Source organism: Zophobas morio, unplaced genomic scaffold, assembly GCF_036711695.1.
Source record: "Zophobas morio isolate AGI-343-1 ecotype UQ-CSIRO unplaced genomic scaffold, CSIRO_AGI_Zmor_V1 ptg000041l, whole genome shotgun sequence".
NCBI classification, from domain to species: domain Eukaryota; kingdom Metazoa; phylum Arthropoda; class Insecta; order Coleoptera; family Tenebrionidae; genus Zophobas; species Zophobas morio.
The window spans coordinates 3,151,761-3,166,283 of NW_026972146.1; the positions used below are offsets into that span (position 1 = coordinate 3,151,761).

The window sequence follows — 14,523 nt, forward strand, 5'->3', positions numbered from 1 at the left end:
GGGTGGCTTTGTTTTTATTGTATAAGTGAATGCTATAATTTGCTCGCTTCGCTCGCCCTGCTCGCCGTTCCAGATTGGTAAATATGTACATAAAAATTGGTTGAAGGTTATTTCGACAGAACTTCCCTCGCCCCTGAATTCTTCAATTCTTCGATTTTTTGATTTTTCTTTTTTCGAATTATATGTAAATTTTTCAGTTTTTTGATTTTTGCAATTTTTCGATTTGCGATTTTCCAATTTTCCATTTTTTCGTTTTTTTAATTTTTGGATTTTGCAAATTTCTCCCGAGTTTTCAATTTTAAAATTTTTCAGTTTTTAGATTTTCCGACTTTTGGATGTTTCAGTTTTTTCTGATTTGTAATTTTTCGTTTCTTCAATTTTTGATTTGCAATTTTTCTAGTTTCCGTCATTTTAAATATGTAATAATAACTAGGACTTTTACAATTTTACAATTTTAGATTTTTTCCATTTTCCAGTTAATGGATTTTAAAACATTTTCATTTGTTCGATTTTTGATTTTTCAATTTTTCGATCTTTCAGTGTCGCAGTTTTTCAACTTTACAATTTTGAAAAATCAAAAACGAAAAACCAAAAAACCATAAATTGAAAATTTGGAGAAATCTAAAAATTGGAAATCAAGAACTTCAAAAATTGAAGAAACGAAATGTCTATTGTTAAATTGAAATTTAAGAAATCGGGAAATCGGATAATCATTGAGCAAAATTAAAAAATTTCAAAATTGGAAAATTGAAAATTGAAAATTTGAAAAATTGAAAAATTTTAAAATCGAAAAAATTGAGCAAATGAAAAACGAAGCATTGTCATATAAAATTGAGAAAAATTGGAATACCGAAAAATTCAAAACTTCCTACAATTAAAATTTTGAAAAATTAAGGATTCGAAAATTGGAAAAATTGAAAAATCGAAAAGTCGAAAATTTTTTCTTCTAGATTCTAAAAATCAAAAATTGAAAAATAGAAATATCAAAAAGTCCTGAAATCGAAAAATTGAAAAATTGAATAATGAGAACATCAAAAAATCAAAAAATTTAATATTCAAAAAATAGAAGAATTGAAACATCCAGAAATTGAAAAATTCCTAATTAAAATGTTAAAAAATTGAGAAATCGAAATCTCGAAAAACAGAAAAATCAAAAAATCTAAATCGAAAAAAGTTTTAAAAAAATCGAAAATCCGGGATATCGGAAAATCGAAAATTCTAATTGAAATATTAAAAATTTGAAAAATAAGGAAATGGAAACATCAAAAAATCGTAAAATCTAAAAATCAGAAATCGTAAAAACCGAAAAACTGAAAGACGAAACATCGAGAAATCGATACATCAAAAAATTGAAAAATCTAAACTTTTAAAGTCGGACAAATTGAAAAATAGAATAATCAAAGAATCGAAATATCAAAAAATCGAAAAAAACTTAAAATCGAAAAATTAAAAAATTCCACTGTAACATTGACAAATTAAATAGTCGAAAAGCTGAAAAATCGAAAAATTGATAAATCAAAAATCTGAAAAATCGAAAAATTGAAATTCGAAAAATTGACAAATCGAAAAATTGTCAAATTTTTTGTATTTTGTCAATTTTACAATAGACAGTTGGTTTCTTCAATTTTTGAAGTTCTTGATTTCCAATTTTTAGATTTTTCAAAACTTTCAATTTATAGTTTTTTGTTTTTTCGTTTTTGATTTTTCCAAATTGTAAATCCGAAAAACTGCGACACTGAAAGATCGAAAAATTGAAAAATTAAAAATCGAAAAATTGAAAAATTGAAAGACTGAAAAATTGGGAGATCGAAGCGTTGAGAAATCGAACATCAAAAATTCGAAAAATCGAGAAACTGGAATATAAAAAAAAAGAAGAATGGTAGAGTTCAAAAATCTAGAAATTGAAAAATTCCAAAACTAGAGTGACGAAATTCCGAAACATCGAAAAACTGGAAAATCGAAAAGTTAAAATATCGAAAAGTCTAAAAATTGAAAGATCGAAACATCAAAAAATCGAAAAATCTAATACTCCTACATAAAAATGGAAAAATTGGAATACCGAGAAATTGAGAACTTTCTAAAATTGAAATGTGGAAAAATTAAGGAATTGAAAATTGGAAAAATTGAAAAATCGAAAAATCTAAAAGTCGAAAATTTTTAGTTCTAAATTCTAAAGATCAAGGACTAAAAAATAGGGAAATAGAAACACCAAAAAGTCGTGAAATCGAAAAATTGAAAAATTCTAAACTGAAATGACGAAAAATTGGGAAATTGAAAAATCGAAACATGAGACGATCGAGAGAGAAATCGAAAAGTTGAGACGTCAAAAAATCGAAAAAGACCAAAAGCGAAATATTAAAATTTGAAAAATTAAAAAAAATTAAATCTGAAAAAATCCGACAACGAAAAATGTGAAAATTGAAAAATCAGGAAATTGAACAATCGAATAATCGAAACGTTGAAACCTTGATAAATCGAGACATAGAAAAATTGAAAATTCAAAAAATTGAAAAATCGCTAAATTTAAAAACCGAAAAACTTAGAAACCGAAATGAAAAATCGAAAAATCAGAAATTGTAAATAATGAAAAATTGAAAAACTGAAAAATCAAAAACCGAGACGTGGAAAAATCGAAAGATCGAGAAATCGGAAACATAAAAAGACGAAAAATAACTCAAAATCAAAAAAATTAAAATACCAAAAATTTAAAAAATCGAGAAATTGAAACATCCCAAAACTGAAACAGTGAAAAATTGAACAACCGAAAAGCTGAAAAATCGAAAAATCCAAAATTCGGAAAATCGAAAAGTAGGAAATTTTAATAAATCGAAAAATCGACAAATTAAAAATCTGAGAAATCGAAAAATTGAAAATCGTAATATTGAAAATTGGAAAATCGAAAAATTGAAGAATCCAAACCGTGAAAAATCGAAAAATTGAAATCGAAACGTCAAAAAATCAAGAAATCGAGAATAGCGGATGTCAAAAAATCAAAAAGTCAAAAAGCGAAAAATCGATTTCTTGAGAAAATGAAGAATCGAAAAAGAGAAAATCTCAAAATTGAAATATTGAAAAACTGAGTAATCGAAAAATCGAAACATCGAAAAACTGAAAAATTTTCGAATCGGCAAAGCGAGAAAGCGAAAAGTCGAGACGTCGAAAACTCGAAAAATATAAAATTTGAAAATTCAAAAAACTGAAAAATTGATGCATTTAAAAACCGCATAGTTTAAAAACTGAAATGAAAAATCAAAAAATCAGAAATTTTAAAATTCGGTTGGCGACATTTAAAATTTTAAAAATCGGAAAATCAAAAACTTTTGAAATCGAAAATATTAAAAAATTGACAAATCGAAAAGTTGGCAAATTGAAAATTCGAAAAATTGAAAGACTGAAAAATTGAAAAATCAGGAAATCGAAAAATTCCAAAACTAAAATGACGAAAAAGTAAGAATTCTAAAAATGTAAATATCGAAAAGCCGAAAATCGAAAGATCGAATAAGCAAAAGATCAAAAAATCGAAAAATTTAAAATACAAAACTCGAAAAATTGGAGAAATTCAAAACTTCCTAAAACTGAAATGTTGAAAAGTCGAAAATTTTTAGTTCTAATTTCTAAAAATCAAGAATTGAAAAATAGGGAAATAGAAAAACATCAGTCATGAAATCGAAAAATTGAAAAATTGGGAAATTGAAAAAAAATCAAGGAGTAAAAAAAAGTCGTGAAATCGGAAAATTGAAAATTCAAAAAATTGAAAAATCAGAAATTGAATAAAATGAAAAATTTAAAAACCGAAAAATCTAAAACCGAGAAGTCGAATCAATAAAAAGACGAAAAATAACTCAAAATCAAAAAAATTAAAATACCAAAAATTTAGAAAATCGAGAAATTGAAACATTCCAACATTGAAACACTACAGAATTGAACAATCGAAAAGCTGAAAAATCGAAAAATCCAAAATCGAATAATCGAAAAGTGGGGAGTTTTAAAAAATCAAAAATTGACAAATTAAAAATCTGAGAAATCGAAAAATTGAAAATTCGTAAAATTGAAAAATTGAAAAATCGCAAAATCGATTTCTCGAGAAAGTGAAGAATCGAAAAAGTGAAAAATCTCAAAACTGAAATATTGAAAAACTGAGTAATCGAAAAATCGAAAAATCGAAAAATCGAAACATTAAAACATGGAAACATCGAAAAATTGAAAAATTGATTAATTTAAAAACCGCATAGTTTAAAAACTCAAGTGAAAAATAAAAAAATCAGAAATTTTAAAAATCGGTTGGCGACATTTAAAATTTTAAAAATCGGAAAATCAAAAACTTTTGGACTCGAAAAAATGAAAAGCCGAAAAGTAGAAAATACGAAAGATCGAATAATAGGAACATTAAAATATCGGAATATTAAAAAAATAGAAAAATTGACAAATCCAGAACTTGACTGAAAAACTCTAAAAGTTGAAAAAAGTTTTTAAAAATCGATAAACCGAGATGTCGGGAAATCGGAGAATTGAAATATTAAAAACTGAAAAATTCCAATACTGTAACATTGAAAAATATAACGATCGAAAAGCTGTAAAATTGAAAGATGCAAAAGTAGAAAAATCGAAAAATCAAAAATTAAAACATCGAAAAATCGATAAATCAAAAATCTGAAAACTCGAAAAAATGAAAATCGAAAAATTGACAAATCGAAGCTTTGAGAAATCGAACCATCAAAAATTCGAAAAATCTAGAAATTGAAAAATTCCAAAACTAAAATGACGAAAAACTAAGAAATCGAAAAATTTGAAAAATTGAGGAATCTAAAAGTCGAAAATTTTTACTTCTAATTTAAAAATCAAGAATTGAAAAATAGGGAAATGGAAAAACATCAAAGTCATGAAATCGAAAAACTGAAAAACTGTGAAACTGAAATGGCGAAAAATTGGGAAACACTGAAAAATTTTCGATTCGGCAAATCGAAACCTGAAACGATTGAGAGATCGAGAAATCGAAAAGTCGAGAAGTCGAAAAATCGAAAAATCGAAAGAGCCCAAAAGCGAAAAATTAAAATTTGAAAACATTAAAAAATCTTAAATCCATACACCGAAAATCTAAAAATGAAAAATCGAAAAATTACCGAAAATCGATAAATGTAAAATTTAAAAAATCGAAAATTTTAAAAATGGAAAAATTGAACAATGAAAAACTGAATAATCGAAAAGTTGAAAAATCGTGAAATCAAAAATTCGGGAAATCGAAAAGTGGAAAAATTTAAATAATCGAAAAACTTTGGTAATTCGAACGTCAAAAAGTCGAGAAAACGAATGGGGAATATCAAAAAATCGAAACGTCAAAAAACCGACAAAATCGAAAAATCGATTTATCGAGAAACTGAAGAATCGACAAATTGAAAAATCCCAAAACCGAAATATCAAAAAATTGAAAAATCAAAAAATCGAATAATTGTTTAACAATTTTAATTTTCGTCCAAAAATATGTAGTTTTAAAAAAATTGTCGAAAGTTCCTACTTCTTTTGTACTCTCTATTACAATACTTGCTGAGTGTAAGCTAAGGACTAAAAAAGGTTTAAGAAATGGATGAGAAAAAACCAACAAAAGAAACACAAAAACGGTAAAAAAAAAATCACAAAATAGGTAATAACAAGGCATTAAAGACATTAAAAAAAAACAAGAAAGGCGATAAAAAAAGACAAAAATGTGACAAAAAAAAACAAAAATTGCGACTAAAAGAAGAACAAAAAAATTGAAGATGAAAAACGAGATAAAAGAAACAAAAAACAGACAAAAAGTGCCACAATATACGACAAAATATTGTCTAAATGAAAGAAAAAAACAAAAATTGAAAAAAAAAGGCCCCAAAAATAAGACAAAAAAAACGACAATAAACGGCGAGAATCAGTCTCTGAAAATATCAGTCAGAACAATAAAATTTATTTTTAAACTGTAACTTATGCATACGTAATAATTTTCATCGATTCATTTTTTCACCCATTTTTTTTTCGTATTCTGAGATACATTTATTACCAAACAATATTAAATAATGCATATTTCTTGTAAATAGCAGACAAAATTTATTATCATGTTATTAGTCGAGTAATTGCAACGAATTAAAAAGTCAAACTTTGAAGAATCCATCCATCATTCCATCACTAAAATATTAAAATCGAACCCTTTGTCCTTCACCACGTATTGACTCTTCCCGTATAACTGGTTGCCTATCCACGCACCTGCGCTCTGGCGCCACCAATATGGCAGAAATTTGAAAATAGCCCCATCGAGGCATCAGCTGTTCGTCGCGTTCCGTTGACACAGTTTCGGTGTTTTGATGGGTGTCGTAGCCATGTGCCATCTGCCATGGGTGCCATCGCCTCGGTGCTGCAATGGCATTGCGGATCGTGCAGCCTAATCAACCCCACCGAGCAAGTGCGATGCATCCGCTGCGGCACCACCAGGCAGACCCAGCACAAGGACCATGAAGACGACGGGCTCTCCAGCGCCAGGTGCACAGTGATCCGGCGCCTCCGCTCCGCCGACCCGGACCCAACCGCCCGCAGGTAATTCCGACAAATCCGCGTCCCACTGGAAGATCAATAAACGCTAAAAAGTGAATGAAATCCGATTAATCGAATCTGGTGTATGCAAATTATCGTGGTTTCGGCGTGTCGGGGGGCGGCTTGTGGCGGCGCGAGGCCGCCGAGTGAATCGGGGGTGGTGAAGAGTGAGGCGCGAATTGGCGGGTGCAGTGGACGGCGATGGGGGTTGTCAAGGGGGGCGACGGAATTGGCGGGTTTGTGCCCGGAAACAAGGAGGGTTTTAAGAATGAATGCAAGAGGTGACAGCTGGTGGACAACAAAAGGGTTCAGAGATAGAAGTGATTCAAGTCGTGAACAACAAGTAATTGACGAAATTAAGACGTGGCCACAGAATATTGACCTGAAATTTAAGTTTTTGCGACAAAGCAAACTGGAAAGTGAGGTTATTGGTCGCTTTTAAATAAATTTAACATTTGTGGGTTAAATTGGTCGGAAAATTGTAGGGTGTTGCTTGCGTGTTAAAATACAAGGTGCAAGAACACGAGACACAAAAAAAATGGTTATTGACAACGATATTAATGTAGGCAAAGTTGCATAAATCAGGAAACCTTCTTTTGATTGAGATGGTATGCAACCAACTATGCACAATATCAACAACCAGATTTTGTTTTTCTGAAAATAGTGTCATATTTCACATTCAATTGACTTATTTCTTTTTCTCCAATTGGCAACGGTGTTTCTCGACGTTTTACAACCACTAGACTGTGGAAAAGTAAGTGTTGTTTTCATCTGTTGGCGATTTTGTTAGACAGCTAATTTGAGAAACTACTGGACTGATTGTTAAAATTTAAGTAACATTTACTGTGTGTTTGAGGTTAACTTTTTACCATGAACACGATATTCCTGACAGTTGGTGCAGGCAGGCAGAAACGGAAGACCTGTTTTTTCCAACTCTAGGGATCACGAAACGTCGAGAAACCATGAAAGTAGCCGTTCGCAGAGTTGAGTATTCTGAAACCTTGCGTTGTCGTAAACATGATATCGCTGATCAAAATTTGTCTGTTTATCCCCTGCAAAAACTTGATGACGTCATCTCAAAATTTTGCTACGATGTGTAAAATATTATGAGCTATGCTTGTGGTTTCTCAGTGTTTCGGGTTTTTTAAAGACTGATTTATACAGGGCGACAAAAAAATATTATTATTTTATATTTCTTTAAATTTATGTATGACTTTTGTGTCGCATTTTTTAATTGTCGCCATTTTTTAACCTTTTTTATCGCTATAGTTTTACTTGTTATTGTTAATGATGCATTTTTTTATTCTGTATCTCCTTATTTATCGCCCTTTTTATCGTCACACTTTAGTTGTTTTTTTGTCGCTTTTTTATCATTTTTACTTCTGACTACTTTTTTATATCCGTTTTTAGCACCTTTTTTATCTTCCCGTTTTCTGTTGTTTAATTGTCGCTTTTTTGTCTCCTACTTTATTGTCTTTTCTTCCCTCGTTTTTGTCTTTTCGTCTCGTTACTTTTTTGTAACTTTTATTGTTATTGTTCAAAAAAAAAAAGAATTTTTATGACTTTTTTTGGCGTTTTGTTTATCATCCTTTTGTCACCTTTTTTTTGTTTTAATTTTTTGTCGCTATTGTTTTTACCGTCTTTTTTTATTTCTCTTTTTTTTAACACCCCCCCATCACCTTTTCAGTCCATTTTTATCACCTTTTTTGTGCCGTCTTTTGTCTAAATTGTTTGATTTTTTTGTCCCATTTTGTATCACCTTTTTTGTTCTTAATTTTTTATCGGGTTTTGTTGCCCCCTTTTTTAAGCACCGTTTTTGTCTTCCGTTTTATCGCTCTTTTGTCCCTCTTTTTGTCATTTTTTATCCTTGTTTTTTTGTTTTTTCCCCTTTTTTTCTCGCAATTTTAATATCGCCTTTTTTTGTCCCCCTGTAACTTTTATTGTTATTGCATAAAAAAAAGATTAATTTTTACATTTTTTTGTTCCTTTTTTTGTCGTTTTATTGGTCGTCTTTTTATTCAATCGTTTTTTTTTGTTTTTCTTTTATCCTTTATGCATTTGTTTGCCCCTTCTTTTGTCCCTATTTGTTCGCTTTTTAATCCTCTTTTTTTCAATTTTGTTATCACTTTTTTGTCGCGCTTTTTTCACCTTTTTTTATTTGCCTTCCTTTTTATCGTATTCATTTTTTGTCTCCATTATTTCATATCCTTTTTTTATTCCTCTTTTTTAATCATGTTTTTTAATCTCCCCCCACTCATATCACCTTTTCAATCCTTTTTTATCAGCTTTTTTTGTCCCCCTCTATCGCTTTTTTTTTAAATCATCTTTTTTTGTCCTCTTTTCTGCTCGATTTTTTTTGTTTGATTTTTTTATCCCCTATGTGTCCCATTTTTTATCGCTTTTTTTGTCCTTATTTTTTTTGCTTCCTTTTTTTTGTCACTCTTTATCACTTTTTGTCATTGACTTTTCTTCGCTCACTTTTGTCTTTTTTCATTGGTTTTTTTTGTAACTTTTATTGTTATTGTTTAAAAAATTGGTTACTTTTTACATTTTTTCTCTTTTTTTGTCGTTTTATTGGTCGTCTTTATGTCTTTTTTCCCCTTTATCCACTTGTTTGCTCCTTTTTTGTCCCGATTTTTTCGTTTTTAATTTTTGTTCCCATTTTTTATAACCTTTTTGTTATCCCTTTTTATCATCTTTTTTTGTCCCTCTTTTTTTAATTACCTTTTTAGTCCACCTCCTTCTATCGTCTTTTGCGTCCTCCTTTTTTTTTATCACCTTTTATATGCCCATTTTTTTGATCGCTTTTTTTTGTCCCATTTTTTTTATCGGTTTTTTTGTCCCATTTTTTTATCGCTTATTTTTGTAGTCCACTTTTATCGCTTTTTTGGTCTTTCTTTGATATTTTTTGTCCCCCTTTTTATATTTTGTGTCTCACTTTTTTTATAATTTTACAATTTTTTTGACTCCCTTTTTTGTCATTTTTTGGTCCCTTTTTTATCTTTATTTTTTTGGACTTTTTTTTATAATTTTTTTGGCGCCTTTTCGTCAACCTTTTTTATGTGTCATCTTTTCATTACCTTTTTTTATTTTTTTGCAGCTTTTTCGCTATTTTTTTTCTTTTTGATCTTTGTTTGGTCGTTTTTTTTGTTGCATTTTTGTCCACATTTTTTATAGCTTTTTTTTGACCCCCATTTTTATCTTTTTTAGTCCTTTTTGTTATCGCCTTTTTTGTATCCTTTTTTTTATCACTTTTTTGTCGTCTTTTTCTCACCTTTTTTATTTGTCGCACTTTTTTGTGCTCCATTTTTATCTCCCCTTTTTGTCTTTCTTTTTTTATTCTCCTTTTATTTTATGATTTCTTTTTGTCTCGTTTTTTAATCCTTTTTTTTGTCCCGCATTTTTGTCGCATCTTCTATCTTAATTTTTTTCGACTTCTTGTATCACTTTTTTCGTCACCTTTTTATTTCTCGACTTTTTTACACTTTTTCGTTTTAATTTTTTGTCGCTTTTTAATTGCCTTTTTTTAATCCCATTTTTTTTTTTAGGTTTTTGTTGTTTTTAACCCCCTTTTTTTTCTTTTTTTTTTTTTTGGTATTTTTTGTCGCCTTTTTTGTTATGGCATTTTTGTCTTCCGTTTTTTTATTCGTCTTTTTTTGTCCCTATTTTTTGATCACTTTTTTGTTGCCTTCTTTTCATCTTGTTTATTTGTCGCCCTTTTTTACCCTTTTTCATACATATATATTTTTGTCATTTTTGCCCCTTTTTTTGGTGGGCGTTTGTATTAAATTTTTTGTTCCCCTTTTTATCGTCTTTTTTTAATCATCCTTTTTTTGTTTTTTTGTTACTTTTTTAAGTCGCTTTTTGTGTCATTTTTTTTTAATTGCCCTTACCCTTTTTTATAACTATTTTAGCCGCCTTTTTTGCCCCTTTTCTCGCCATTTTTATTGTTTTTTAACCTTTTTTCGTATTTAAGTAGTTATTTTTTTGCCATCTTTTATACGCTTTTAGACAACAAATCGGAAAAATCGAAAAATCAAAAACTTTAAAAATCGAAAAATCAAAACACCCAAAAATCGAAACATTAAAAAATCAAAAAAATAAAATATCTGAATTTGAAAATCCAGAAATTGAAAAGTTCTCAATATTCAAATCCTGAAAAATTGAGTGTTGAAAACTTGAAAAATTGAGAAATCCAAGCATCAAAAAATAGTAAAATCGAAAAATGTAAAATTTAAAAAATCCAAAAATTGAGAAATAAAAGAAAAGAAACATAAAAAATTTAAAAATTCGAAAAATTGAAAAATTAAAATATCGAAAAATTGAAGAATTGGGAAATCGAACACCAAAAAAATCAAAAAAACAATCTAAAATTCAAAAATCAAAAAATTGAACACTCGAAAAGCCGAAAAATCGAAACATCGGAACGTTCAAAAACTGAATTTGACCAAAATTGAAAAATTGAAAAGTTAATAATTGAAAAATTGAAACATTTTAATTAAAAAAAATCGGTAAACCGAAAAATTGAAAAATCAAAAAATCGAAAAATTGAACAATCTAAAAATTAAACAATTTAAAAATCGAAGAATTGGAAAACCAAAAAATCTAAACCGAGAACTTGAAAAATCGAATAATCGAGAAATCAAAACATCAAGGAAAACAAAAAAATTAACGGAAAATCTAGAACTTAAAAATTGAAAAATTAAAATACCTATCGAAAAATTGAAAAACCGAGAAATCAAAACATCAAAAAATGGAAAAATTGAAGAACCGAAACATTGCAAAATCCCAGAACTGAAATACCGAAAAACTGAAAAATGGAAGGAAAATTGAAAAATCGAAAAAGTGAAAAAATTCAAAACTGAAATCTTGAAAAACTGAAAAATGGAAAGAAAATTGAAGAATCGGAAAAGTGAAAAAATCCAAAACTGAAACATTGAAGAATTGAGAAATCGAAAAATTGAAAAATCACAATTGAAGACAGAATTGAAAAATCGAGAAATAGAGAAATGGGAAAATCAAAAAAATCAGTTAACCGAAAAATTGAGAAATCCAAAAATTTAGAAACGTCAAAAATTGAAAACTGAAAAATAAAAAAATTTAAAAAACGTAAAACTGAAACATCGGAAAATTAACAAATCGAAAAATGAAGAAATTCTGGAAACCGAAAATTTGAAGAATCGAGAAATCGAAGAATCGATAAATTGAAAAATCCCAAGAGTAATATGTCGAAAAATTGGGAAATCGAAATCGAGCAAAACTGAAGTATCGTAAAGTTAATAAATTGAAAAACTGAAAATTTTTGAAAAAAAAATCGTATCAAAAACTAAAAATTTAAAAAATCGAGAAATTGAACAATCAAAAATTCAAAAAGTTGATAAATAGGAAAATTTGAAAAACAAAAATTTTTAAAATCCAAGAATTGAACAACAAAAAAATCTAAGCCTGAAAACTCAGAAAATCGAATGATCGAGAACTCAAAACATCAAAGAAAACAAAAAATCTAAAATTTAAAAATTCGACAAATTGAAAAATCATGGAACTGAAAAATCGAAAAGTCGCGATAGTGAGAAATCTAAAAACCTAAAACTTTAAAAACTGAAAAATTAAAATATCGAAAAATTTAAAAACCGAGAAAACAATAATAATAATAATAACAGAATGGAAAACAGATTGTTTTCTACACGCGCACACCTCGTGAAAAACTGGTGCCCGAGATTCTCTGTATTTTTTTGAATTGTCGTTTTTCGTTTTAGGGACACAGCCACGCTGGTGCGGGCCACCGTCCTCAGCTCGGTGGCGGTGCTGCAGAGGAGCGCCTCGGTGCGGAGCCCCCAGAAGAAGCGGCTCGAGTCCCGCCTCAAGTCGCGCAGCTTACCGAACCTGGCCGGCTGCAGCCTCTGCCGCACGTGCCGCGTCCTCTTCGTGTCGGTGTCGGAGACGTGTCTGGTGTGCGGCGGCGCCGAGGCAATGATGAACGTGGCCCAGTCGCCGTGCAAGAACTGCGCCTCTCTGACCCCCATCGAGCAGCCGAACTTCCGGAACTACGACATCCTGAGCTGCGATAGGCCGCTGACGTGCATGTGCCAGCGCGCCAAGAACAGCTTCATCTCGCTGTCGAGCATCCAGAGCTTCAGCTGTTCGGTGGCCGAGCAGATTCACTGTGATCCGTTGATACCCACGAATGTCAGGACGACGGCGAGCGGCATCAACACGGGCCACAGTCCGAGCTACACGTGGAAGGTTAAGGGGGCGATGGCGAATTCGTGGACGTGTAAGCGGTGCACGCTGCTCAACGGACCTAACAGGGACGTCTGCGAGGCGTGCGAGGCGCCGTATTCGTCGGACCTCAACAGCAATTTTAACCCGGGAGTTATAATAAAGGTAATGGGGTGGTCACTAATGTTGGTTTTGATAGGTGGAGAAATGATCGAAATAGTGCGACCCCTGGAGATTTTTGTTCCCGCGCCGAGTATCCCCAGCGAGCACGTTAAATAACTGGCGTCCGAGTGGGATTTTGTTTCTACCGATACGATACGAAGCGATAAATGACAAGAACGAAAAGATAAATTTCAGATGCGAAAGAAAAAGACGACCATATTTTATCGGTACCGATATTTTATCGTTGTGGAAACAAAATCCCACCCCTGAACCCTCTTTTTTCTACCTGTTCATCCCTAATCCGTTTTTGATCCGCTTTGGCCAACTCTCTCTTGGTCTTTCCCAAAACTTTCTATTTGTTTCCACCACTCTTCAACCGAACTTTCTTTTCGCCTCGAATTTCTAAATCACCCTCTTCTCGACAAGCTCTCGAACCGAAAACTTCACCATCAAAATCAAAGTCCGACGACGAAAAGTGTTTCCATGGCCAAAATACCCACAAAGGTTTGGAATTTTACTCACACAAATCTTGATTCTTAAAATATTAACGATTTTTACTTGCTGGACGTAAGCTAACTGATCGAATGTTGGTTAACCATCCCCATGAACAATGTAATGACGTCACCCCAAAATTTTACATAGTAAATGGGTTTTAAATTTTATAAAGTAACATACTCCTACAGGTGTAGTTTATGAATCCGTCTTCAGTTATTACACGAGACATCCAGATTTTTGGAAAAATTGAAATTGTGTAATGACATTGTGCATTTTAATTTTTAAACTGCAAATTAGAATGCTCTAAAATCTTACAGGCGTTTTAAACTTGTCGAAGATATGGTAAATTTCTAGTTTAAATTTATACGAGTTATCATACAATTAAATTCGCAAAATTAAAAAAACTGGATTTGTTGTATTGTACTTTAGGGACGAGGGAAGTTCTGTCTAAATAACTTTAAACCAATTTTTTGAATTTCTATTTTTTGTTATTCGTTATTCGGTTTTTCAGTTCCTTTAATTTTTTGATTTTTCAGCTTTTTGTTTCTTCAATTTTACGATTTCTTAATGTTTTTGTTTTTTCAGTTGTTTGTTTTGCAACAATTTTTGATTTTACAATTTTTCAATTTTTCAGTTTTTTGTTTCTTTAATTTGCGATTTCAAAATTTCCCTATATTTTTCAGATTTTTGAATTTTCCGTATTCCGATTAATTAGTTTTTTGATTTTGCCATTTTTGGATTTTTCGGTTTCTCAATTTTTGACTTTTCGAGTTATCAATGTTTCGAATTGCTATTTTCCATTTTACATTTCTTCGATTTTTGATTTGCAAATTTTCGTTTTTTCAATTTTTGGAAACTATAATTTTTCGTTTCTCCAATTTTTCAATTTGCATATTTTCAATTTTTAATTTCTTCGATTTTTCAGTTTCTCAATTTTAAATTTTTTGTTCCTTCAGTTCAATTTTCCATTTTCTGATCAGTTAGGTTTCCCATTACTTTGCAATTTTTCTTTTTATCATTTTTTGGACTTTATCGATTTCTAATTTCTCGATTTGTAATTTCAATTTCCAATTTTTCGTTTCTTCAATTTTT

The 14,523-nt window shown here is 30.3% G+C and overlaps 1 protein-coding gene across 1 annotated transcript in view; it reads left to right on the forward strand.

Moving 5' to 3' along the window:
* The first annotated feature begins 6,239 nt into the window (after positions 1-6,239).
* The window catches only part of LOC135141025 (calpain-D-like), a 33,624-nt gene continuing 25,340 nt past the window's right edge, over positions 6,240-14,523 (forward strand). Inside the window, exons 1-2 of the mRNA XM_064071819.1 lie at positions 6,240-6,558; positions 12,312-12,939. Of these exons, the coding sequence (XP_063927889.1) occupies positions 6,359-6,558; positions 12,312-12,939 (828 nt within the window). The 5' untranslated portion in view covers positions 6,240-6,358. The remainder of the gene's footprint in view (positions 6,559-12,311; positions 12,940-14,523) is intronic.